The 24072-nt window shown below is 54.9% G+C and overlaps 11 protein-coding genes across 11 annotated transcripts, besides 8 other annotated features; 8 read left to right on the top strand and 3 right to left on the bottom strand.

The window, feature by feature from the left end:
* Positions 1-411: 411 nt before the first annotated feature.
* Positions 412-2663, top strand: EKO05_0002280 (uncharacterized protein; the record flags this gene model as incomplete). The annotated part of the gene is made up of 5 exons (XM_038944114.1): positions 412-457; positions 507-703; positions 755-1046; positions 1093-1855; positions 1907-2663. The coding sequence occupies 5 exons, from the start codon at positions 412-414 to the stop codon at positions 2661-2663; spliced, it is 2055 nt and encodes a 684-aa protein (XP_038792950.1).
* A 1391-nt stretch (positions 2664-4054) lies between these two features.
* On the top strand, positions 4055-5678 carry EKO05_0002279 (Zinc resistance conferring protein; the record flags this gene model as incomplete). The annotated part of the gene is made up of 3 exons (XM_038944027.1): positions 4055-4180; positions 4231-4317; positions 4368-5678. 3 exons carry the CDS (start codon positions 4055-4057, stop codon positions 5676-5678), a joined length of 1524 nt encoding a protein of 507 aa, XP_038792949.1.
* Positions 4656-4688: a tandem repeat.
* Positions 5679-8544: 2866 nt separating the features above from the next.
* Positions 8545-10528, top strand: EKO05_0002278 (peptide transporter ptr2; the record flags this gene model as incomplete). Its single annotated transcript, XM_038944060.1, has 3 exons — positions 8545-8567; positions 8624-9363; positions 9420-10528. The coding sequence occupies 3 exons, from the start codon at positions 8545-8547 to the stop codon at positions 10526-10528; spliced, it is 1872 nt and encodes a 623-aa protein (XP_038792948.1).
* A 685-nt stretch (positions 10529-11213) lies between these two features.
* Positions 11214-12371, top strand: EKO05_0002277 (uncharacterized protein; the record flags this gene model as incomplete). Its single annotated transcript, XM_038944047.1, has 2 exons — positions 11214-12170; positions 12216-12371. 2 exons carry the CDS (start codon positions 11214-11216, stop codon positions 12369-12371), a joined length of 1113 nt encoding a protein of 370 aa, XP_038792947.1.
* A 331-nt stretch (positions 12372-12702) lies between these two features.
* Positions 12703-12723: a tandem repeat.
* A 293-nt stretch (positions 12724-13016) lies between these two features.
* On the top strand, positions 13017-13865 carry EKO05_0002276 (uncharacterized protein; the record flags this gene model as incomplete). The annotated part of the gene is made up of 1 exon (XM_059635875.1): positions 13017-13865. One exon carries the CDS (start codon positions 13017-13019, stop codon positions 13863-13865), a length of 849 nt encoding a protein of 282 aa, XP_059491858.1.
* Positions 13866-14015: 150 nt separating this feature from the next.
* EKO05_0002275 (uncharacterized protein) lies at positions 14016-14804 on the top strand (the record flags this gene model as incomplete). Its single annotated transcript, XM_038944232.2, has 1 exon — positions 14016-14804. The coding sequence occupies one exon, from the start codon at positions 14016-14018 to the stop codon at positions 14802-14804; it is 789 nt and encodes a 262-aa protein (XP_038792946.2).
* Positions 14805-15676: 872 nt separating this feature from the next.
* On the top strand, positions 15677-16465 carry EKO05_0002274 (Mitochondrial import inner membrane translocase subunit tim8; the record flags this gene model as incomplete). Its single annotated transcript, XM_059635874.1, has 1 exon — positions 15677-16465. The coding sequence occupies one exon, from the start codon at positions 15677-15679 to the stop codon at positions 16463-16465; it is 789 nt and encodes a 262-aa protein (XP_059491857.1).
* Positions 16466-16685: 220 nt separating this feature from the next.
* Positions 16686-17564, bottom strand: EKO05_0002273 (uncharacterized protein; the record flags this gene model as incomplete). The annotated part of the gene is made up of 1 exon (XM_038947470.1): positions 16686-17564. One exon carries the CDS (start codon positions 17562-17564, stop codon positions 16686-16688), a length of 879 nt encoding a protein of 292 aa, XP_038792945.1.
* A 1499-nt stretch (positions 17565-19063) lies between these two features.
* On the bottom strand, positions 19064-20554 carry EKO05_0002272 (uncharacterized protein; the record flags this gene model as incomplete). The annotated part of the gene is made up of 2 exons (XM_038944010.1): positions 19064-19822; positions 19874-20554. The coding sequence occupies 2 exons, from the start codon at positions 20552-20554 to the stop codon at positions 19064-19066; spliced, it is 1440 nt and encodes a 479-aa protein (XP_038792944.1).
* A 222-nt stretch (positions 20555-20776) lies between these two features.
* Positions 20777-20842: a tandem repeat.
* A 6-nt stretch (positions 20843-20848) lies between these two features.
* Positions 20849-22127, top strand: EKO05_0002271 (DNA-directed RNA polymerase core subunit rpc40; the record flags this gene model as incomplete). The annotated part of the gene is made up of 3 exons (XM_038943990.1): positions 20849-20887; positions 20943-21047; positions 21144-22127. The coding sequence occupies 3 exons, from the start codon at positions 20849-20851 to the stop codon at positions 22125-22127; spliced, it is 1128 nt and encodes a 375-aa protein (XP_038792943.1).
* Positions 21055-21115: a tandem repeat.
* Positions 21850-21888: a tandem repeat.
* A 160-nt stretch (positions 22128-22287) lies between the features above and the next one.
* Positions 22288-22303: a tandem repeat.
* Positions 22304-22360: a tandem repeat.
* Positions 22361-22381: a tandem repeat.
* Positions 22382-22772: 391 nt separating this feature from the next.
* On the bottom strand, positions 22773-23703 carry EKO05_0002270 (uncharacterized protein; the record flags this gene model as incomplete). The annotated part of the gene is made up of 2 exons (XM_038944062.1): positions 22773-23501; positions 23578-23703. 2 exons carry the CDS (start codon positions 23701-23703, stop codon positions 22773-22775), a joined length of 855 nt encoding a protein of 284 aa, XP_038792942.1.
* Between the last annotated feature and the right edge of the window lie 369 nt (positions 23704-24072).

Here is a 24072-nt window from a genome sequence, read left to right as displayed (position 1 = left end):
CCCCAACGATTCGGAGGCGGGAAAGTGATATCATGCCGCAGATAAGGCCTGTCACGACGTTGCGCCACGCTTATCTGTGCCTCTGTGGAGGTGTGCATTCTATCCCCTGCTTGATCTGCACCGTCTAGTACAAATTCGGCAATCCGTGTCCCACGACCCCAGACATTCCACGCGGAGATAGTCGACCTGTACCTACCGCACCTTATCATAACTCCCGGGTGGAGTGGAGTAAGGCCGTTGACTTATCGCAATCTACTCCAAACCTACCCCAATACCTTCGTCGGCAAAACGTCAGCCTGTCGATATCAACATGCCCTGTCGATCTAGAATCAAGAATATGGCAAGAGCAATAAAAGGACACACGAGACCCCACTAAATACAAAACTACACATACAAGCCTTAGACTATACGATGGCAGACTCTGCGGCGGTCATACTGCCAGTCGGTGCTGGCTATGGTAGAATCGTCTCTACCGCTTACAGTGATAGCAGCTAATTCGTTTCCAGGCGTTGTCGTTGGCATTGGATTCTTCTTCGCCTTCCTGATGATGGGCATTTCTTGGATGCAGAACCGATATACCGCATACTCGACGAAACAATCAGAAGAGTTCAACACAGCGTCTCGTTCGGTCAAGCCAGGTCTTATAGCATCTGGTATTGTATCAGCTTGGACTTGGGCAGCTACATTACTCCAGTCAAGCACTGTAGGTATCATACTACATGCAAGGGTCAGATCTTCGACTAACCCATCCAAGGTAGCATACACATACGGCGTTGCTGGTCCATTTTGGTATGCAGCAGGAGCAACTGTGCAGATTCTTTTGTTCTCCATCCTGGCGTGCAAAGTCAAACAGAATGCGCCGCGGTGTCACACTTACCTTGAGATCATCAATGCCAGATACGGTCGCGTTGCTCACCTGGTCTTCATGGTCTTTGCCTTTATCACAAACATCCTTGTTGGCAGTCAGCTCCTTCTTGGAGGTAGCGCTGTGGTCACTGCATTGACTGGTATGAACGTCTATGCTGCCATTTTCCTAATACCGGTCGGTCAGTATTGATTCCTCTAGCCCAAGCGCTCAGCTAATGATAATAGGCGTGTGTGCGTATGTTATCCTCGGAGGTCTTCGAGCGACTTTCTTGTGCGACTACTCGCACACCTTGATTCTGATGATCATCATCCTGTACTTCATGTTCCACGCCTACGCTACAAGCGAACTCATCGGCTCACCGAGCGCCATGTATGATCTACTGAAAAAAGCCGCGGTCTCACGACCCATCGCTGGAAACCACGAAGGCTCCTATATTACTCTGAAATCAAACTTCGGACTCATTTTTGGTGTCATCCAGCTTTGCTCAGGTTCCGGTACCGTATTCCTTGACCAAGCGTACTGGCAACGAGCCATTGCTTCCCAGCCCTCGACAGCAGTGAAAGCATACATTCTCGGTGGTATCGCGTGGTTCGCAATCCCCTTTGGGTTTTCAACAACGCTGGGACTGGCAGCAGCGGCGCTTACGGACCACCCGAGCTTTCCCACGTATCCAAACGTACCAAGTGCTCACGAGATCTCAGCCGGCCTCGCCGCGCCATATGCTGCCATTGCATTGCTGGGGAAGAACGGTGCTGCTGCGCTGCTCATTGTGCTGTTCATGGCGGTCACGTCTTGCGCCTCGGCAGAGCTCATTGCAGTGTCGAGTCTTCTCACTTTCGATGTCTACAAGGCTTATGTGCAGCCAAAAGCTACGCCGAAGCAACTCATATTCGTATCGCACATTATGATATGTGTGTTTGGAGTGATCATGGCGGTCTTCGCTTGTATTTGGAATGCAGCGACCATTGACCTTGGCTGGCTCTTCTTGTAGGTTTTGTTCATTGCCTTTCGAGATGTTGGAGACTGACAGATGAACAGGGTTATGGGTCTGCTAATTGGAGGCGCAGTGTTCCCTGCTGCATTTTCCATCCTTTGGAAAAAGCAAACCCGGCTTGGAGCAATTTCTGGATGCGTCTGCGGCCTTGCTGCTGGTCTCATTGCCTGGTTGACAACAGCATATCATTACTACGGTGAAATCACCGTCACGACTACTGGCACCGAATACGCCACGCTCGCCGGCAACCTGGCTGCGATCATGACCGGTCTCATCGTCACAACCACGATTTCGCTCATCAGGCCAGACGACTTTGACTGGGAGATCACGCGCGCCATCAACGCCCTACCGGTGACCGAGGGAGTCCGAGAGGCTAGTGAAGAAGCGCTCAAAGACGCTTCTCCACCCTCCGACTATGAAAAGGAGAGCAAATCTACTCCTCCCTCGCCCATCACTTCAACACTAGCGCCATCTGCCACAGGGGTAGACATCAATGCCGAAGCCGCCCTCCAAGTCGCGTCTAGCGGCGAAGACTCGCCAGCCTCTCTCCGCAGTGCCTTCAAACTCGCCTGCATCTCCTCGTTTGTGCTGACTTTTATTCTGGACTTTCTGCTGCCTATGCCCATGTTCTTCAGCCACTACGTCTTCAGCAAAGGCTTCTTCACAGCATGGGTGGTGATCAGCTTTATTTGGGTGTTTGTGAGCAGCGCCATCAGCTGCTTTTTGCCCATCTGGGAGACGAGACGTTTCTGGGGCCAACTCTGGGGGAGGATTAGGAGAGGTGAGGTTGGGCGGCAGTAGGAAACGATGCATCTGTCGATTCTGCAATCATCTTGATTTGATAAGTGTTTGGTAGACCGACAACATGTCATTGTTCAATCCGTTTCACTACTGTTCCCAGCTTCTCCTTTATTTTCAAGATGTATGTGCGGTGAGGTGAGCACCGTGATGGCTCGAATCCTCGAGCTGCCTCTTCGGGATCCAAAAGTGGATTTGTCAGGTTTTGCAGTGGACTCTTTACTTGACTCGCGTGCTTTGTACATTTTTCATTCAAGTGCGTCCCAGTGAGTGTGTGGCGAAGAGGTAGGTGTGCTCTTGGAAGGCACTCCCGGCTATCATGACGCCAGCGGGCAGGAGGCCGGAGTTTTAACGCTATTGCGTTCGACCACCGACACTGAAGACCAGACATGCAAGTTATGTATCGAGTGTGAGAGGTCTCGGTATGTGGGAAGCATAGTAGCTCCTCGACTACTTTGTTGCCTCGGTCGATAGCAACTCTTACCAGGCGAGCTGTGGTAGTGCGTAGAAGCTTTTACTACTCCCTCTTTCAGCTTGGTGTCTGCAGTGAACTACACCAATCAGTCACGGTTCATATCAGTCAGGCAGCCAATTGTGTGGAGAAACAAGCATTCGCTAAGTCAATGTGTCTTTTGCCATGGTCCTGGATGTCGAAAATGATCAAGTCGCAGGCCAGTGGACAGTCTGGTCAGTGTCGACGGCGCAAAGGCCATGCAGATGTGAAGAGCAAATCGCACGAGGTTGGACTGTTTGACGACACGGCCGTGGCCAGCAAATGGCAAAGCAAACATGTGGATCGCTTGTGCGGGTGTGGCTCCCCGTGCTACGAGGGGACGTGCTAGCATGGCCCCTCCGATCCTACAGCGCCAACTCATTTCCGTTGCAAGGTAGGATTTAATTCTGCGTGTGTTGGGCGCCTGAGCATGTTTTCGTTGCCATCGCTGGCCAAGCCGAGCCCGCGAGCAGTCTGGCAGGTGCGAGACAGGCGTAGGAGAGTGCTGGATAGCAAACCATCAAGATGCAAGAGCGTGGGTGGCAGGAACGCCGACTGATGTGTCTTGGCTGGACCTCTGTGCCTTCTCGAGACTGATGTGTGTGAGGATGCAGGAGGCATGGGTTGCTTGCGGATGGGGGAAAGCGTTGAGCCTTACGCAATCGGGCAGAAGAAGTGGCGTCCGGTGTATCCGCATTCATGGTTCGCCCATCCGTGCGTGCATGGCGGCTCAAAGACGCGAACTGTCTCACGCCCACAGCCAGACCGCACGACCCTCTCTCGAGACCCTCGCGCTCCCCATTAAAGAGTCGCACGCAAACGACTCTGGCCTCGACGGTCCCTTAGACCTCTCACACCTCGACTGTCAAACACGAGCGCGCGCTCAGTCAGACTCGCTACTATGGGGCTCTCCAAATCGACGCGCATCATGATCCTGCTGGGTATCGACTCGGCCTTCTTCCTGCTGGAGCTCGTGGTGGGATACGCGGTGCATTCGCTGGCTCTAGTCGCCGACTCGTTCCACATGGTACGGCAGCTCAGCAACGGGGTTACGAGACAGGACTAACTTCGGTGCAGCTGAACGATGTCATATCGCTCCTTGTCGGCCTCTGGGCAGTGAAGGTTGCAAACGAGAAGACCAACTCGAAGAGATACACATACGGGGTGAGTGCAGTACTGCTAGTAGGCCTGCAACGGCGTTGACAATCTTCCAGTGGCAACGCGCAGAGACCCTTGGCGCCCTCGTGAACGGCGTCTTCTTGGTCGCACTGTGTCTTTCTATCTTTCTCGAAGCTATCCAGCGGTTTGTCGAGCCCCAGGAAGTCTCACAGCCCAAGCTCGTCCTCATTGTCGGCTCTCTCGGTCTCGCTTCCAACCTGGTCGGTCTCGTCCTCTTCCACGATGTCGGACACAGCCACGGCCCAGGCGGACACTCACACGGGGCTGGCAACGAGCACTCACACGCCGAACAAGGACATGCACACGGAATCGAGGCGCACGATCACGCACACGCACACGCACACGTACACGCACACAGCCACGACGAGAGCAGTTCTGCTCAAGCCCTAGGGGCGCGCCGTAAGTCGGCATCTGGCAAGCGCGGCCACCGTCATGCTCGATCAGGATCCCAGGGATATTCTACGCTCGATGAAATCTACGTCCACCCATCCTCTTTCAGGAACAGTATCATCGAATCTTCCAGGCAGGACGTTGACGATGCTGATGTCAGCGAGAGCGGCGATGATCAACCCACCGAGCAGAGCTCTCTTCTGGCCAAGTCCAACGGCCATTCGCATTCGCACGGGCCGAAAGACCACCACAAGAGCCACAACCACGCCAAGCCGAAGGACCAGAAGTCTGGTGGAGGACACGGCCACTCTCATGGGGACCTGAACATGCGCGGCGTCTTCCTCCACGTTCTAGGCGATGCTCTGGGCAACGTCGGTGTCATTGCAACCGCCCTGTTCATCTGGCTTACCGACTTCTCATGGAGGTTCTACGCTGACCCTGCTGTTTCCCTCGTCATCACCGTAATCATCCTTCTCTCGGCCATCCCGCTTTGCAAAGCTGCGTCCCGCATCTTGCTGCAAGCCGTCCCTGAGAACTTATCCATCGACGAGATCAAGGAGGACATTACCGATCTCGACGGCATCATCTCTTGCCATCACCTCCACGTCTGGCAGCTCTCTGACACCAAGCTCATTGCCTCGCTTCACGTGCAGGTCGACTTCGACTTCAAGGGTGAGGGCTCAGCCCGCTACATGACTCTTGCCCGCCAGGTTCGCGAATGCCTGCACGAGTATGGCATCCACTCCTCTACTATCCAGCCTGAGTTCTGCCTCGACGCAACTCACGACCACTCGGCCGCCGGGTCAGAAGACGAAGCAGCGAACCCCAAGGCGCCGAGTGTCAAGGGCGAGCCTGAGGCGTGTCTGCTCGAGTGTCCGGACAGCTGCGGCAACGCAAAGCAGTGCTGTGAACCTGGACAAAAGGGCTGCAAGGGCAGCAATGGCTCATCAGCCTAAAACCTTTCCTTTCATTCTAGATATCCGCCGATACTTGTACGATACTTTCCTTGCTGCTTTCACGTAAAACTCACACAGGCTTCCAGCGTCTTATTTCCTATCGTCTTGTAGAACTCTTACAGTATCTGGGCGGCTCTCTGCGTCTATACGGGGTGCATGGTTTTCACATGGGCTCGGGGTGGGACGGTGCTTTGTGCTGCCTTTTTCTCGCGTTACGCGTTGGTTGCTGGTCATGGAGTGTAGATGAAATGGCCGTGAAGATGCGTAATACCATCTCTGTACAGTCCTGTTGCAAGTGCACTTGCCATGCATGATCTGGGTCTGCTCTGCTGTTACTGTTGCTGTTGCTGATGGTCGGACTGTAGTTAGACGGATGGCCTTACACAGCGGACGGTACGAAATCGCTTCTGTGTCCAACGGAATTTGGGTTCGGCTGTACTCTTCTCATCAGGAGACAGTTCACTTCAGATCTTTGCTGAACTCAATATCGGTTTGGCGCTTGTGTAGGATCGATACATGGTCTCAAGTTCAACGCAGATCGTTTTAGTGTTTCGTTGTCTCTGGGACAGATGGCGGTGGCTGGGCGGTGGCAAGGTGTTTGGGTCGCATTTTGAGCGTGGATGGATGTGTAATCACGTGCAGGGCGTTGGTCATGCTGTGCTTTTGCAAACTTGATGCAATCGCACTCGCACCGTGGACGGCCTCGTCGCGTACACGAACAGCGCAGTGGGCAGCAGGAGCGCACAGTGATATGACTGGGCGCGCGGGCGGGGGTCGGACTACTCCAGACACGCGGGTTGGAACGATGGACTTTGCCTTGTGTTTACCGTCGTGTCTGGTGAGCGTTGATTTTGAATAGCACGCCTAATCTATTCTTCACACCCTCCGGTCTCGTGTTCTTATCTTCCATCCCCACAGCTGTGTGTGCTCCAAGTGTCTCGAATCTCCACGTTTGATTTGACCACAGCGCATTGCCCGCGCTAGACTACTGTTGTGTTGATGCCGCAGTGGCAAGAGTCAGTCGGGATTGGGGTATACTCCATTTAAGCTCATGCGTCGACACGGCACGGGCGAGCAAGCGAAATGCTTGTTATCTGCGAAGGCTGAATCGGTTGGTAGAGAGCAGGGTGAGATGCATGATCAGCATATTGACCGTCCCGTGGACTGACGCGTATCATCCAGCGGCGAATGGCGCTTGGTTGTGTCGTGCTTCCAGAAGAAGTCTGAAGAGCGTAGTGGTATCTTGAGATGCAGGGCGTTCCCTTGACCCCACCCAGATATCGCTTGCACTCGACTCACTCGCGCATCTCCGACCATTCATGCACCCGACTGGATCGCAGTCCAGAAGGTTGGGAGTGAGCGGGTTTAGGACGGCCATATAGTGGGTCTCCAATGAACGCTAAGGCAAGCTCGCTCAATCCTTCCGAGGCTAACGAAGCTTCTTTGCGCCTTCCGCTCTCAAGATGAGCTTGGCATTACCACAGCAATACCTGCAGTGTGGGTCGGCAGCTCCGGCACGCGGTTGAGATGCGCTGCCGCTGGATACGAACGACGGCTTTGTTGCGGGTGGAAGGGGGCGACGGTGAGTAGCTCGAGGTGTGCGGGTTGTGATGGGCTCAGCAGCGGTGCGTGAAGGGATAGGGAGGGGACGAAGAGAAGATGTAAGTAAGTGCAGGATAATCGCGTACCTGGATACGAATCGCAAGTGGACATGACACGAGCACAGCAATTTTTGTAGAGGTGTGTGCACTTTTCACGTTTGCATCGAGACCAAGCAGTCTCCAGATGTCTTCGTAAAACAACTACACTATGCGCCGATGTCGCCGTGTGGTCTACAACCCGTTGCAGATTTTGCCTTGGAGTCACATTGTAAGCGTTCGAAGTGTAGCGCATTAGAAGCCCATGGTGGACTGATGTTGGCCGGCACGTGGCGACGGGGATACCGGTGGGTTCTTGCCGAAGAGTAAGGGTGAGCTGGCCAGACGGCGAAGTGGACGTGTGCCTGTACATGACATTGTTAAGCCGCGGGCAGCGATCGCATCCTGTGTGTGGTTTCGTGGTGAGATGAGAACTGCCTCCGGGCGTGTCCGACACTGGAGGTCCCTGACTGGGGACTGGCTGGTACCGAAACATCCCCGGTGTGGATTCGGCAGAGCAAATTTCTTCACGGCATGAGGCTCTGGACTTGAGCAGGCAGTTGGGAGTCAGCGATTCCACTCGACATTCGTAGGCAAGAATCATGTTGGAGGCGTAGTGATGCCGAGCGTCCCTATCTATCGATTCGCACTACCAGTCGACTGCTCGTCTGCCCATAGCCCAGGAAGGCACTGGTGTTACAAGCGTGCACTCACCAATACGAATCTGGGGGATACAGCAAGTCATCAAATCAAGCCACTCATCTTTGGTCTCACTATCAGCCCGGCACGTGGGCCACAGCGCCAAACGACCGTGTTGCTGAAATCATGGACGTAAGATCGCCAGGCTGACCGCCTGCTTCTGGAAGGTGGTCGCAGATGTGGCAAATCGGGGGCGCGCTGGTGGGGCCCATTGTAGCGCGCTCAAGCCTTTCGTGAAGGCTTCGTTGTCCTTAGGCCCGGTGCGTACGCTCCATTGCGGCTAGCTCCAACAGTATCAAGACGTTACATCGCACTGGCACCGTGCTTGTGCGAGCTTGGCCTCGGTCTGAAGCGAACGTCTACGGCGCGGTCGGTTGATGGCTGGCAGGTGGGCTAGAGGAAGGGAGCTGGGTTAAATGGAGGAGAGCAGCCGCATGTTATGATCCAGGTGTCCGGGACTTTTAATTTTCACCCTGTTCTTCCGTTGATCGACTCGATCTCAGGTTGTATCTCAGACCTGTACAGCAGCCATGGCTACCGCTCAGGAAACCCCGTACGTTCTTCAATTCATCCTTTGTTCTACATGGAGCGTTATGCTGACTGTCACAGTGCCCACCAGCTGCAGCGCGAGCAGGCTGAGGCCGATCATCACCCACACTTGAACGGATTGTCGTTGACCAACGACAATGTCGCTGGAGCTGGCATCACCGAAAAGGACTTCGTAGAGAAGCCCATGACCGCTAGCTCTAGTACCTCGGTCCGCGACATCGAGATTGACGATGGTCTTGGCGGTGTCAAGCCCACAGCAGATGAGCTCTTGACTCTGCGCAAGGTTGGCGAGCCTCTTCCTAAATCCGCCTTCTTGGTCGCCATTGTCGAACTTTGCGAGCGTTTCACCTACTACGGTGCCTCCGGTATCTTCCAGAACTACATCCAGCGTCCGCTCGATGGAAGCGAGGGCCGTGGTGCGCTCGGCATGGGACGCCAGGGTGCCACTGGTCTTTCCACCTTCTTCCAGTTCTGGTGCTATGTCACGCCTATTCTTGGTGCCGTCATTGCTGATCAGTACCTCGGAAAGTACAACACCATCGTTGTCTTCTGTGGTGTTTACATGGTCGGTCTTCTTATCCTTACTCTCACATCTATCCCCGCAGCTCTGCAGGGAGGCGCTGGTCTTGGTGGTTTCATCGCTGCCATCATTGTTATTGGTCTTGGAACTGGAGGTATCAAGTCCAACGTTGCTCCCCTGATTGCCGACCAGTACAAGCGTCGTCAGATGGTTATTGGCACCGACAAGAAGACTGGCGAGCGTGTCATCATCGACCCTGCGATCACCATCTCCAGAATCTGTAAGTTGCGATGCTGTACTCGAACGCCAGAACAGTTTGCTAACATCAAAATTCAGACATGATCTTCTACTGGTGTATTAACATCGGCTCTCTGTCTCTGCTTGCGACTCCTTACATGGAGCGCGACGTCGACTTCTGGTCCGCCTACCTGATGTGCTTGTGCGTCTTCTTCATCGGTGCACTCATCCTCGTTCTTGGTCGCAAGGTCTACGTCGTCCGCCCGCCGCAGGGTTCCGTCATCACCAACGCTTTCCGCGTGATGGGTCAAATGATCAAGGGGCGCAAGATGGATGCCGCGAAGCCTTCCTACCAGGCCGCTCTTGGAAAGCAGCCCACCGCTCTCTGGGACGACCACTTTGTTGAGGAGGTCAAGCGTGCTCTCGTTGCCTGCAAGGTCTTCTGCTTCTACCCCATCTACTGGGTTGTATACGGCAACTTCTCCAACAACTTCGTCACCCAGGCTGGCCAGATGTCCGGTCACGGCATTCCCAACGATTTGATGCAGAACTTCGACCCTATTGCCATTATTGTCTTCCTGCCTATTATGGATCAGTTCTTCTTCCCTCTCCTCCGCAAGCACAAGATCAACTTTCCTCCTATCAACCGTATCACCGCTGGTTTCTGGGTTGCTTCCCTCGCCATGGTCTACGCCGCCGTTATCCAGCACTACATCTACAAGGCCGGTCCCTGTTACGGACATCCGCTCTGCGCTGCTAGCGAGATCGATGGTGTTGCCCAGGGCAACAACATCCACATCGCTACTCAGACTGGTGCCTACATGCTCATTGGTATCTCTGAGATTTTCGCCTCCGTCACTGGTCTTGAGTACGCCTACACCAAGGCGCCGCCCAGCATGAAGTCTTTCGTCCAGTCTATGTACCTGCTCACCAACGCTTTCGGATCTGCTATCTCTGAGGCTCTCAACCCTCTTCTTTACGACCCTGCGATCATGTGGATGTTCTGTGGTCTGGCTGTTGCTTCGTTCGTTGCCGGTGGCTTGATCTGGATTCTGTTCCACCACCTCAACGACGAGGAGGATGCTATGAACGCCCTTGACCAGGATTACGACAAGGACCCTACCATGCGCAGGAGCAGCATCCACGGTGACCGCACTGTTGGCATGCACTCCCAGCACGAAGAGGAGAAGGCCGCCACATACGCTTAGATGTATGGACGTGTATGAACGATATAATATGATAATGTAGCCAATCCGCCTATGAGGGCTGCATCGAATGAATGCAATCTCAAGTTCTCCAATTGTCCATGCTGCAATTTATGTGATCATTGACTGTCACTAGTTAATACTCTTCCAGTAATATATGCTGGAACGAAGCAATCATGTTCAACGTTTGTCATGTAGCAGGGGTCAGGATATTACGAATGGAGTGAAGCAGCAAACGGACGAATGATGTTGACAATTCAGTCATTATGGGTGGGACGTCAGCCCTTGGGACCAGGCATGAAAACCAGAAATGTGAAGGTTCCAACAAGGCACTGGGTTGTGGCGAGTGACGAGCCCGTGCGTTAGAAATCGCCGTCATGGAGGGGCTGGAGCTCGAGTGGGGTTGACACATCGACCAGCTCTCCTACAACACAAGTTCTTAGCTTTCCACGACTCGACCAATTCAATTCTCAATCTCTCAATCTCTCAACTGCACGATTCATCGAGGATACTCCATGTAAGTACAGTCTGGTGTCTATCAAAGGTTCTGGTAGCGCCTTAAAACAGGCTGCCGTCAGTAGTACCAGAATGGGTCATTGTCAGACGCATCCTACGGTCCTCAGAAACTTGCATCCTCAACCATCCCCGAATCTCGTGCTGATCAGCTTCTAGCATACAGCTACGCACAATGTCCTACAACGATTCTTACGGCGGTGAGCGCCGCAACGAAGGCTACGGCGGTGGAGGCAACAACGGTTATGGCCAAGACCGACGAGACGACGACCGCCGCCAAGAAGGAGGATACGGCGGTGGCAATGGTGGCTACGGTCAAGAAGGGCGGTCCCACGGCGGCGGCGACTTCGATAGAGAGGAGAGACGCCATGAGGGCGGCGGCGGTTACGGTGACCGCCCTAGTGGAGGTGGATACGGTGACGACAGACGTCAAGAAGGCGGCTACGGCGGAGGACGTCAGGAAGCCTATGGTGGGGGTGGAGGTGGAGGCTATGGCAACGACCGCCCTAGCGGCGGCAGTGGTGGCTACGGCCAGGACGAGCGTCGTCAGGAGGGAGGCGGCTACGGCGGCGGTCGCCAGGACGAATCCTACGGTGGCCGTCCAAGCGGTGGACAAGGCTATGGTGACAACGACAGACCCTCAGGCGGTTACGGAGGTTCATCCGGCGGCTATGGCCAAGGTTCATCGGAAGGCCATGGCGGCGGCTCTGGCAATCACGGCGGCCAGCACTCCTCTGGCACATCATACGGTGGCGGTGGTGGCTATGGTGGCAGCTCAGATGAGTTCGGAGAAGCTGCGCATCATGCTCAGCAGGATGCTGGGTCCTCTGGAGACTCGAATCTTTTCGGTGCTGCCCTTGGCCTGCTTTCTGGCAACAAGCAGAAGCTTCAAAACGAGGACATTGACGAAGACGATGCAGTCAGACAACACGAGAAGTTCTACGGCAATCAGCAGGGCGGTAATCACCAAGCTAGCTCGAACAATGTCGGTTCAGCTGCTGCCATGCAGGCAATGAAGATGTTCAGTGGAGGTAGCCAGCAGCAGGCTCAGGGTGGTCAAAACAAGTTCATTGGACTGGCCATGTCCCAGGCTGCACAGCTGTTCGACAAGCAGCAGAGTCAGGGCAAGACAGTAAGGAAGCGCGTACTCTGATAAAACACAACTAACATGCGCCAGGATCCCAGCGCCACCAAGCAGGATGCTGTTGCCCAGGCTGCTCAGATGGCTCTCAAGTTCTACATGAAGAGCGAGATGGGCGGCGGTGGAGCTTCTGGCGGCAGCTCTGGCGGCCTCGGAGGCCTTCTCAACATGGCCAGCAAATTCATGAAGTAGAAACCTGCTTTGTGAGGGGCTCTCGTCGACGAAGAGTGTGTACAGTCGATTGCCCAATCCGGCCCTACAGTGCTCTTTTCAGTTTTAGATATGCAAATCCTGATCTTCGCAGAGTCGCTTGAACATGGGGACATCCTTCAGCTTTTATGAGCCAATGTGAATGCATGTGGCGCAAACGTACCAATGATGTAACAAGAACGTATCTGAGTCGTGCATCGCGCTAAGGACCAGAACTGCGGGCGGGAGTCCCAATGCTGCAACATTCTCATGTAAAATTGCGCGGCTTGACAAAAATATGGCAGTCGTCGAGTGCTCAAGACGTCAAACGCGGCAACAACAACAACAACAACAAAGAACTCGATCCGGTGATCAGGCACGCGACCACATGCGGCCCACTGAACAAGCAAACCGGGGAAATCGCCAATCCACACAAGCCCAGACCCATGACGGTATGCCTTACACATCGAGGGTGTTGCTTTACGCGGTTTAACTTTGCTAGGCAAGCTAAGTATCTAACAGGATGCAAGTCTCAAGCGAAAAACCTGGCCGCGTAGACCATGCAGTCCAGCTTTCTCAGTCCATGGTTTCTTGTGGTTTTGTCTTCCTCCTCGACTGCCAACAAATCCTTTCCACACTCGAAGGTTCATGAAGATGGGTTTCTTCCCTGCACTGGTCTATGTCAGCCTCCTCGCATTTCTTCCATCTGTTTACTCTCAGGATTCAGTCAGCTATGATCTCGGCACATACGGGACGAACGATTCCAAAGGAACTCCTTCTCAGTCGTACATGTCGAACACCTATGTAAAACCCCCGCAGATACAGGTTAACAAGGATGAGTCCGGTTTGGCAGATGGGTATGTGTTCCTGGGCATGGATGGGAGACCGACAAGCGGGCAGAACTGGCCGACGATATACGGTAATTGCATCGACGACACGACGTCTTTTGCTGTGGTGCTGACCATCTTGACAGACTTCTCTCAGGACAGGATGGGCACACTTGTCTGGACCGGCAACTACACCGAGCCTTTCGACTTCAAGACACAAACCTACAAGGGCCAACCGGTACTTACTTCCTGTTCAGGCGAGCTCAAAGATGGCTTTGGCCGTGGATCGTACTTTATTCTCAATCAATCGTATGCCGAGATTGCACATTTCCAAGCAAACCGCTTTGGCGACGACATGGGCGATATTCACGAGATCACGATAACAAGTGACAATGTCGCTCTGATCCCAATATACCGCGCAATACCATGGAACCTGAAAGAGATTGGTTGTATTGAGGATGGCTGCCTATTCGAGAACACGTTCCAGGAGATTGATATTGAAAGCGGCGAGTTCGTTTTTGAGTGGAACGCAAGTACGCATGTCGGCATCAACGAGTCGTACAACTCTCTCCCTGAAGATGTGGGCAGGGCTGAAAGCTCACCGTGGGACTACTTTCACATCAACTCTATCGAGAAGGACGCAAACGGCGATCATCTTGTCTCAGCGTGAGTAATGGACTGCGTGTACAAGATTTCCGGACAAGATGGCCACATCATCTGGCGTCTGAATGGCAAGCAATCTGACTTCCAGGTGGATGATGCTGCTGTCTTTGCATTCCAGCGTGATGCTCGTTGGATCAACGGCAAAAATCAGAAGCGGATGACGCTCTTCGACAACGGTCCTACAGAAAAGGTTGCATCCTCTCGAGGCCTTCTACTAGACGTGAACCAGAACGACATGACAGTCAAGCTTGTTCAAGACTTCATCAACGGTGCAAAAACCTGGGCGCAATTCGAGGGCAATCTGCAAGCCATCGATCTTTCGAACGAGAATACGAATCTTTTCATCGGTTATGGAAGCCAGCCGTACTTCGCAGAACTAAACGCCAACGGCGATGTCTTGCTAGACGTCCAGTTCGGAAAACCAAATGCTGTGAATAGCTATCGCGCATATAAGCTCCCATGGCAAGGCAAACCACTCAACAAGCCAGATGTCCACTGGGATAAGAATGGGAACAGAGCTTACTTTTCATGGAATAGTCAAACTGACTGCGAGAATTGGGTCGTGTATACGGCGAACGCAGCCAACTCTTCGACTTGGACGAACGTGACAGCCGTACACAGAACAGGCTTCGAGACAATAGTCGACTTGATGGACGTCCAGCTTGATGCCTATGTTCGAGGAAAGGCGATTAACGGCCCAGGCTCCGTGCTAGGTAGGACGCAGGCGAGCGACGGAAACCAGTTGTTCGATTCCCCAGATGACATTCAAGAAAACGCTTCAACTAGTCCTACAGCTGCAAGCAGTACTACATCTTCGAGCAGTGGAACCTCGGCTGCTGCCAGTTCTTCAACGTCAACTGGTGCTGCGGCAAAAGTGACACAAAGCGTAAAGGAGCAGGTGTATCTAGCAGCGGTGATCATTGCGGGTGGCCTGGCTCTCATTTGAGCATACTGCGAACTAAACCAAACTTCTCTACCAAGTGTTGCTATAATCTGCGAATCAGGGAAGTATGTCCAGCTCGTGAAGGTTGTGGCAGGCACCACCGTGCTAGTGAGCGCTTTTTCCACTCGTAGGAATCGACAGACCTCAGACCTTAGACCTGCAATCACACCATCGTACCAAGCTCTACAACTCTGTCAAGAGCAGGTACCGGAGGTCCGCTCGTGTGTTGATGATGAGAGCAAGAAGCGATTCAACGGCCCGCGGATTCGAATACCGTTCCTTCGGGCCTCCTCTCTATCCGTTGTTTATCTCGCCAACAACACCACCTTGGGTAGTTCACAAGACCATGCCGCAATAGCCATGCTGGAGCAGCAAGCTCTTTCGAGACCAAGTGTTCCGTCCAGAAAACAGGATTGTGTGTCGGTCTTCTCTGTCTCCCTGCGCATCATGTCCTTTTCTCTATCTTCTCCAGATAGCACAAGCATTCATCCCAAAGCACAAGAACCCAAACTGCAGTGATTTTTCATCACACTATCATACCAACAACAACTCTAATACCGACAACCACCTACCCCTTCGTCGCAACAACCTACACGAACCCTTCACCCAGCACCCAATCATCTTACCCCACCCCCTACACCGATACAACATGGCTTCCCTGGGTTACGGCCGACACGCACCCCAGGATCCCAGGGCCCGATGGCATCAGAGCCGCCTGTGTGATCAGCAACGCTGCTACTCTCGCCCCCGTCCTCTGGTCCAAGAGCAATACAGCAAGAGAACGTTCCTTCGACTCCAACAATCCCATCAGCGCTGCCACAGACCAAGACCCATGGACGCTATCTGTCGCCCGCGGCACCAGACTCCTCCAGGGCATGAAATCCAGCGACGCAGTAGCTGCGACTCTTTATGGGCTAGGAAACACAGCCGAAGCGCCCTTCGATGGGCTTCTGACCTCGAAACTGCTCGAATGGGGCTACAACGACAACACACCAGCGATGCAGAATCTCTATGACTCCGACTGCAACATGGCGAGCGCATCCGGCCACACGCTGTCCAGATCCTTCCTCGACTCAGGTCTCGACACCCAACCAAAGTCCCAGGGCGGCCCAAACGAATGCTTCCACATCGAGCATTTCGACAGCCCTGCCGTGACAAGAGAATTGAATGGTTTGTTGCCGCCCAAGAGCAAGCAGGTAAACACTGTTTGCAGTACCCCACACCGCGTCACAGGCGCAGAGCACACAATTGGCATCAACGCAGCCGGCGGCGCCATCTTCGCGCTGAACCTCGCCCGCGCAGCGAGCACGGCACGGCGACTGTGGGGGCTCCCACCGACACCCGAACAGCTCCCACACATCCGCTCCGTATCGGATAGAACCTGGGCGTTCTACAACCGCGCCGTGGACGCGACACCGGGTGCGCACGTCAAGGATATCAAGTACCTCTTCGTCACCGTGATCATCAACACCGGGACGAATCGACGACATGTTCGCCGCCCGCTGCAGATGCTGGACTTCCCCGCGCGAAGAGCCGGGACTCTGGCCTGGACACGAGTTCGGCATGGAGAGCGAGGCCGGGAAGGCGCTGTTGGGGAGTCCTGTGGGCAGGTAGGCTGGGTATTTTTTGATGCAGCACAAGCGTCAACTTGGGGGGGGGGTTGATTGCTAAGGTCAGGGTATTCAGGAGTGAGAAGGCGGGTTCGCTGCCGTACTTTTTGCTCTGTATTGCCGCGTCGAGGGTTGCTTTGTGAAGCGAAGCTGCAGTATAGGGCTGTCATTTGGGGTAAGAACGAGACGGTAAGTGGAAGAAGCAAAACACTATATTGATGGAGTTTCTATCAAGCTTCGTAGACACAGCGCCATGAGCAGACTAGACAGCGGTCTAGTAGTCATTGTCGCGCCTCGAGCCGCCGTAGCTCGTCTCCTCGCGGTCATTCTTGGATCCGTACGAGTTGTCATTGTCGTCGCCGTAGCTTGACTTCTTGGCGCCATACGAGTCATCGTTGTCGTTGCCGTAGCTTGCCTTCTTCGAGCCATACGAATCCTCGTTCGAATCATTGCCGTAGCTCGACTTCTTGGAGCCGTATGAGTCCTCCTTATCATTGTTGCCGTAGCCGCTGGAAGTCTTGGATCCGTAGGAATCGGTGTTTGAGTCATCGCCGTAGCTGGAATTCTTGGCTCCGTACGAACCTTCACTGCTGTTGTTGTTGTTGCCGCTACCAAACTCGTTCAATTTCTTGGACTCGTACGACTCCTCATTGTCGTTTCCAAAGCCCGAGGACTTCTTGCTCGAGTACTCATCATCGTTGTTGTTGCCGTAGCCACTGCTGCCGCTGTTGTTCTTGGATCCGAAAGCACCGGACTGGTCGCCGAAGCTCTTGCTCTTGCTGTTCTTGTCGCTGGAGTCGAGCGTGTCTTGGTCGTCGACGCCAAAGCCGGACTCTTTCCTCTGTCGGCCGTACGAGTCCGAGGAGTCGTTGTTGCTGCGGCCAACGCCGGACGACTGATTGCCGGAGTAGGAGTTGTCGTCGTTGCCGTAGCTTGACTTTTTGTTCGAGTACGAATCATTATCGTCGCCGTAGCTTGACTTCTTGTTGGAGTACGAATCATTATCGTCGCCGTAGCCGCTCGACTGCTTGTTGGAGTAGGAGTTGTCGTTGCGGCTCGATGAGTTCTCATCGTCGCGGTCACGATTGCCGTAGCCTGAGCTGCGGTCCTCACCGTAGGACGAGTTGTCGCGGTCGTTGTTGTTGTAAGACATGGTGCTGTCAAGACGATGTGTTTTCAAGTACAGTGATTGTTGATTGAAGGTGGATTGGAATGAGGAAGGTTGGTGTCGTGTTGATGATCAGTAGCGGTGGAGACCCTCGCCCTCTTATACCTCTCTTCAGGACCGGCAGGCTACGTTCAAAGCAGGATTCAGATACTGTCCTAAAGCGACCTGCTCTGCATCAGACCCCGCAGTTGGTGGAGCAGGACCCTATCTGCGAACCCCTGCAGAGCTGAGCGTCATGGGCGACTGCGCCACAGATGGCTCCAGATGCACGGAGGTACTCCTTTTTGGCCATGGTACACGATAGCTTCGGCCAGACCCAACACCAAAGCTGTGTTGGCGAGTGTACATGCCGTGCTGCGCCACAGAGTTATGGAGATGGTCAATATATTCGTGTTCATCTCGGCAGTACTGGTGCTATCTCACCCGATGGTGACCCAGGGTTGATGGAACCAGGTGCTCGCCATCACGCCTTCAGTTGGCGCAACTGACAGCGGGATTGGTTTAGCAACGATCATCGAATCGGTGCGACTTCGAGGCGTTGGGCGGGCGTAGTGGGGTAGATTCTCGGAGAGAACGAAGAGCGAATGGTGCCGTTGCGATCGAACACGGGACGGGATGGCCGGTAGCTGTTGTTCCCACTCGTGCGCACGCAAGAGGTGGCTGCTCTTTGTGGGCAAGTGTCAGGGTCAACGAGGTTGTTCAGAAGGGCGCGGTAGATGGGTTGATTGGAGTTGATTTAGGCTTCAACGGTTCGAATAAGCGTGGGCCAAGGCTGATGCGCACCAGGGTAGAGGTTGTATGCTCCGAGTCAAAAATGGGATATTGTAGCTATCAAAGCTAGGCTTCTGTAACGAAGCCTGTAGGCCTTTACTATAGCTTAGGCAATTGTGAATGAGTATCAAGAGTGCTGTATTCTGCAGGCCTTTGCTATAGCTTATGCAATTATAAATAAACATAAAGAGTGCTGTATTCTGCAGGCCTTTGCTATAGCTTATGCAATTATAAATAAACATAAAGAGTGCTGTATTCTGCAGGCCTTTGCTATAGCTTATGCAATTATAAATAAACATAAAGAGTGCTGTATTCTGCAGGCCTTTACTATAGCCAAGGTAATTATGAATGAATACAAAGAGTGCTGTATTCTGCAGGCCTTTACTATAGCTTAGGCAATTATAGATAAACATAAAAAGTGCTGTATTCTTCTACATATCTATCAGCTGGAATCAGTCCAGAAGAGCCAACTTGACTAGCTCCTTCCTTCTAGAGACTTGGTGTGATGGTAGGTTACCTGCTTTGTGCTCAGCGTTCACGATGGTTACCCTGCTCTGAGGTAGCAAGCTATCATCACAATCTCGGGAGAGGACTGAACATGCAAACGTTGATTGACTTTGAAAAGAAAAAAGAAAAGGTAAGGGTACAATATGTACAGTCAGCCGCCTGGTATCTCAAGCTGACACAATTCATTTTCTTCTAAGCAGCGACCCTTACCGATCTACCTCTCCGAAGACCAAGTCCATTGTGCCAATGATGGCGACAGCATCGGCGAGCAGATGCCCTCTCGAGATCTGGTCCATGCAGGCCAAATGTGCGAAACCAGGCGCCCTGATCTTGCACCTGTACGGCCTCTCGCTGCCGTCGGAGACGAGGAAGACACCCATCTCTCCCTTGGGGGCCTCGATGGCGCTGTAGGTCTCACCAGGAGGCACTGTGTAGCCCTTGCTGAAGAGCAAGAAGTGGTGGATGAGGGCCTCCATGTTCTCCTTCATGGCGGCACGGGGCGGGGGTGCGATCTTGTAGTCCTCGACCTTGATGGGGCCGGCGGGCATGTCGTTCAGGCACTGGTGAATGATGCGGAGGGACTGGCGGAACTCCTCCATACGGCAGAGGTAGCGGTCGTAGCAGTCACCGTTGACACCCACGGGGACATCGAAGTCGACCCTGTCGTAGGCGTCGTAGGGCTGCGACTTGCGGATGTCCCAGGGAACACCGGATCCTCGGAGCATGACGCCCGAGAAGGAGTAGTTGATGGCGTCGGCAGCAGAGACGACACCGACACCCTTGGTGCGGCCAATCCAGATGCGGTTGTCGGTCAACATCTCCTCGGTCTCGTCGATGCGGTCACCGAACTGGGTGGCCCACTGGTAGATGTCGTCGAGCAGGCCGATGGGGAGATCCTGCGACACGCCACCAGGGCGGACGTAGGCGGCGTGCAGACGGGCGCCAGAGACGCGCTCGTAGAATTCCTGGGCATGTTAGCTTCTCCGTGTGAGGCTGTGCATGGTCCATGAACGCACCATGAGCTTCTCACGCTCCTCGAAGCCCCACAGGAAAGGCGTCAGGGCGCCGACATCCATGGCGTGGGACAGGACAGACATGAGATGGTTCAGGATCCTGGTGATCTCGCCGAACAGGGTACGGATGTACTTTGCACGGATGGGGATGTCGACATTCAGCAGCTTCTCGACGGCGAGGGAGAAGCACTGCTCGTTGGTCATCATGGAGACGTAGTCGAGGCGGTCGAAGTAGGGCAGGGCCTGCAGGTAGGTGCGGTACTCGATGAGCTTCTCGGTGCCGCGGTGCAGCAGGCCGACGTGGGGGTCGGCGCGCACAATCTCCTCGCCGTTGAGCTCGAGAATCAGGCGCAAGACGCCGTGGGCGGCGGGGTGCTGGGGGCCGAAGTTGACTGTGTAGTGGCGGATCTTGCGGTCGTCGAGCGCGGCAGCGTCGTCGTCGAGCGCGGCGTCGGCCTCTGCGTCCTCGGGGGCGACGGGGCCGGTGAAGTGCTCGTTGGTGGGGACGATGCGGGTGCGCTGGCTGTCGTCGACCTCGGCATAGCGGCGGGCGAGGGTGGTGGAGAGGAAGCGCGCGCTGGGCAGGGGCCGTGTAGGGAGGGCGGTGCGGAGCTGTGGGCGGGCGGCGCGGAGGCCCACGCGTGTCGCGGCGTGGCCGGCCAGGCGGGCGATGGAGACGGGCATGGTGGGAGGGAGGGGGGTCGGTCTCGCTGGATGTGCCCGTGTGAGGCCTCAATGGGCGTGTGGAGTGGAGAGGGCGGGCGTGGCGTGGATGGGAGGGCTGCCAAAATCGTATCGTCATGTCCACCTGGCCCGCGCGGTCGGCCTTGGCGGCTGGCTTGGTGCCGATGGCCGTGTTGGAGTGTCGAAAAGTTTCGAGGGCTGCCCGCGCGGCGAGGGCTCTGGCGCAGCAGCAACACCCGCATCGCCCTGCACCGCACCGCACCCGCGCACGCACACGCACACGCACACCCCGCCATGGCTCTCCCCCGTGCTGCCGTGCTGGCTGAGCGCAAGGTAGGCCTGCAATGGGTATGGCGTTGTCGTTAGTCGCTAACCGCCCCCCGCGCAGAAGCTCCAAGTCGGCATCGAGACGGTCGCCAACCAGCAGTCCACCGACTTCCCAGGACACTGGCCGGGCGAGAACCACGAATGGGACCTGGACTACTTCAAGGAGGTACGTACTGCCTCTTACCGCCTGCCTCCTGCCTTTGCCTACCGCCTATGCGCCTGCCTCCTACCTCCCCCACATGCACTGATCTGACCACCCCAGAACTTCCACGTCCACTTCCACGCACGCCCCACACCCTACGACTCGTCCTTCTCCCTCTCCGGCCTCGACACCTCCGTCGCAAACGCCTTCCGCCGCATCCTCCTCTCCGAACTCCCCACCCTCGCCATCGAGGACGTCTTCGTCTACCAGAACACGTCCATCATCCAGGATGAAGTGCTCGCCCACCGCCTCGGCCTCATCCCTCTCTGCGGCGACCCCAACGGCCTCGACTGGATGAAGTGGTACGTCAAGCCCACCGACGACGACGAGGGCTCCGGCGGGCCCTCGGACTTCAACTGCGCCATCCTGCACCTCGACGTCGAGTGCACTTGGCAGGAAGGCGGTCTGCAGCGCGCAGTAGCCGGCGAGACCGACCCGGACAAGCTGTACATCAACCACTCCGTCTACGCAAAGGACCTGGTCTGGGCGCCCCTGGGCAAGCAGGCCGACAAGTTCGACGCCGCCCAACCCATCCGCCCCACCAACCCGGACATTCTGATCGTGAAGATGCGCCCCGGCCAGAGAATCACGCTCACCATGCACGCCATCAAGGGCATTGGCCAGGACCACGCCAAGTTCTCTCCTGTCGCCACGGCCTCGTACCGCCTGCTCCCCACCATCGACATCCTGAGTCCCATTGTCGGCGCCGACGCCAAGAAGTTCGCGCGCTGCTTCCCCAAGGGCGTCATCCGCCTCGACAAGGTCACCGCCGCCGACGCCGCCGCCGACCCAGAGCTGAGCGGACACGAGGGCGAGAACAAGGCCGTGGTCGATAAGCCCATGAACGACACCGTCAGCAGAGAGTGCCTGCGCCACCCCGAGTTCAAGGACAAGGTGAAGCTGGGACGCGTGCGCGACCACTTCATCTTCCGCATCGAGAGCACCGGCCAGAGGGAGAGCGACGACCTGTTCCTCGAGAGCGTCAAGGCGCTGCGCATCAAGGCCCAACGGATAAAGCGCGGGCTGGACGAGATGATGAAATAGACCAGGCGACTACAAGGGGAGTGTTTGCATTGCAAGGCGTTATGGGATGGACGGGGCCGGGCTTGGAACGCAAAAGTCGCGATATCATAGAGGTTCGCCCTGCCTTTTTGAGATGGACAGTACCAAATGACTGAACGATTGGTTTGAATCGTCAACCATGTTCATTCTGCATTCTGCAATCTGCAATCTTCAATCTTCAATCTTCAATCTTCAATCTTCATTCTTCATTCTTCCTTCTTCCTTCTTCCTTCTTCATGCAACGGACCCCCGTCGAGCTGCCCTACCTGATACCTACATACCATGGCAGGATACTAGTAATACAATTGGTGAAAGTAGAGTAGACACTGGGCTGGCCAGCAAAACAAGAGCCAGAAGAGAAACGCGCAGCGTACAAGTTTCGTACATGAAACGATTAGTCGGGTACTTGGCAGCTGCACAGCCAAAGTCGGAGCGCCCGGGGTATATATCTTCTGCATCTCCATTACATGGCAACGAAGCGAACTAAATAGAACAGAACAACAGAATAGAACAGAACAACAAAACAACAAAACAACAGAACAACAGAACAACAGAGCAGAACAACAGAAAACAACAACAGAAAACAACAACAGAAAACAACAACATGGCGTCGTATATAACAAAAGTCTAGCCCGACAGCTCGACCAGCGCCTCTCTGCACAGCCGCTGCACGCTCGCTGGATCAAAGCGCGGGCGGAACGTCCTCTGTCGGCGGCTGGCCCGTATCGCCTCCATGGCCGCCTCGTCGCCGTCTGTCGAGTCGTCGACGCTGAGACATCGGCTATGGCCTGTGGCTTTTGTGGGCGACGGTCGAGCCGACGGCATCGTGAAGCGGACGGTGGGCATGCCCGTTTGCAGCTTCTGCTCGCGCACGTCGGCGAGGTGGCCCGCGACCATGTCCGCGAACGAGGCCATGTTGGCGGAGAAGTAGAACTGCTGCGGCGTCTGAGGTCGGGTCGTGGGCGTAGCCGATGTGGAAGGGATGGTGGGGATTTCATCTCTGGTCACGGCTTCATCGGATCCCTGTGATGCAAACTTCCCTGGCGACATCTCGAGGCACTCGTCATCTTCGTCGCCCAACGATGTGGCACTGGACGCTGCGCTCCTCTCCGAGTGCATGGAGTCAGTACGCCGGCGGGAATACGGAGAAGGCACTGCGGATCCTGATGAAGTAGGTGACCAGAGGTCGCACTGCATGGGTGACTGTGACGAGGACAGAGCAACAATGGCGGCGTTGTAGTGCAGTTCAGCTACGCTGAGCTCCCTCCAGCGATTCTTCAGGGTTGCTTCTCGGGCCAAGGTATCATGGGAGAGCGCTGTGTAAAAGTTCAAATGTGCGAGGTGGAGCGGGTGAGTCTGAGACATGTTAACGTCCATCCATAGTCTGCTGCATGCATATCGTCTCGAGCACTGTGCTGTCCACCGCACTTACCTGGTCGTGCATCTCGCTCAGCAGAAGCTCGCCAAATTTGGCACATTGTGAGTAATGTCGACTGGCATACAAGCTTTTCAAAGCGGCCAACTTCTCTTTCAGTTCGCGGTACCGTGCCTCGTCCATTGTATGGTAGCGTCGCGTAGAATGGTGATGTGTTGAGAATGGCGTCGAGGTCGCAGCCGAGGAAAGAGCAAAGAGACAATAATGGCAAGGTTCGCAACCTTGAAAAAGGAAAACGACAGTCAGAGCCTAGCTTCAACTATATTGGAGGCTGGAGGTAATGAGGTAATCAAGATATCGCGTTCGTGCCCCGCGAACTTGAGATGATGTCAAGAGGCTGCTGAACCGGACACCTACAAGCGGCAAAGAATGGCGACGAGGGACTCCAGCGCACACGCAAAGCTAGGAATAACACGCCATATTATAGCCTGAGTCTCTTTACATGTCACTGACAAGCTGTGCAATTCGAGAGGAGCGATTGTTTCAAACCGC

This window comes from Ascochyta rabiei, chromosome 3 (assembly GCF_004011695.2).
Source record: "Ascochyta rabiei chromosome 3, complete sequence".
Lineage (NCBI taxonomy): Eukaryota > Fungi > Ascomycota > Dothideomycetes > Pleosporales > Didymellaceae > Ascochyta > Ascochyta rabiei.
This window is presented reverse-complemented; position numbering and strand designations above follow the sequence as displayed.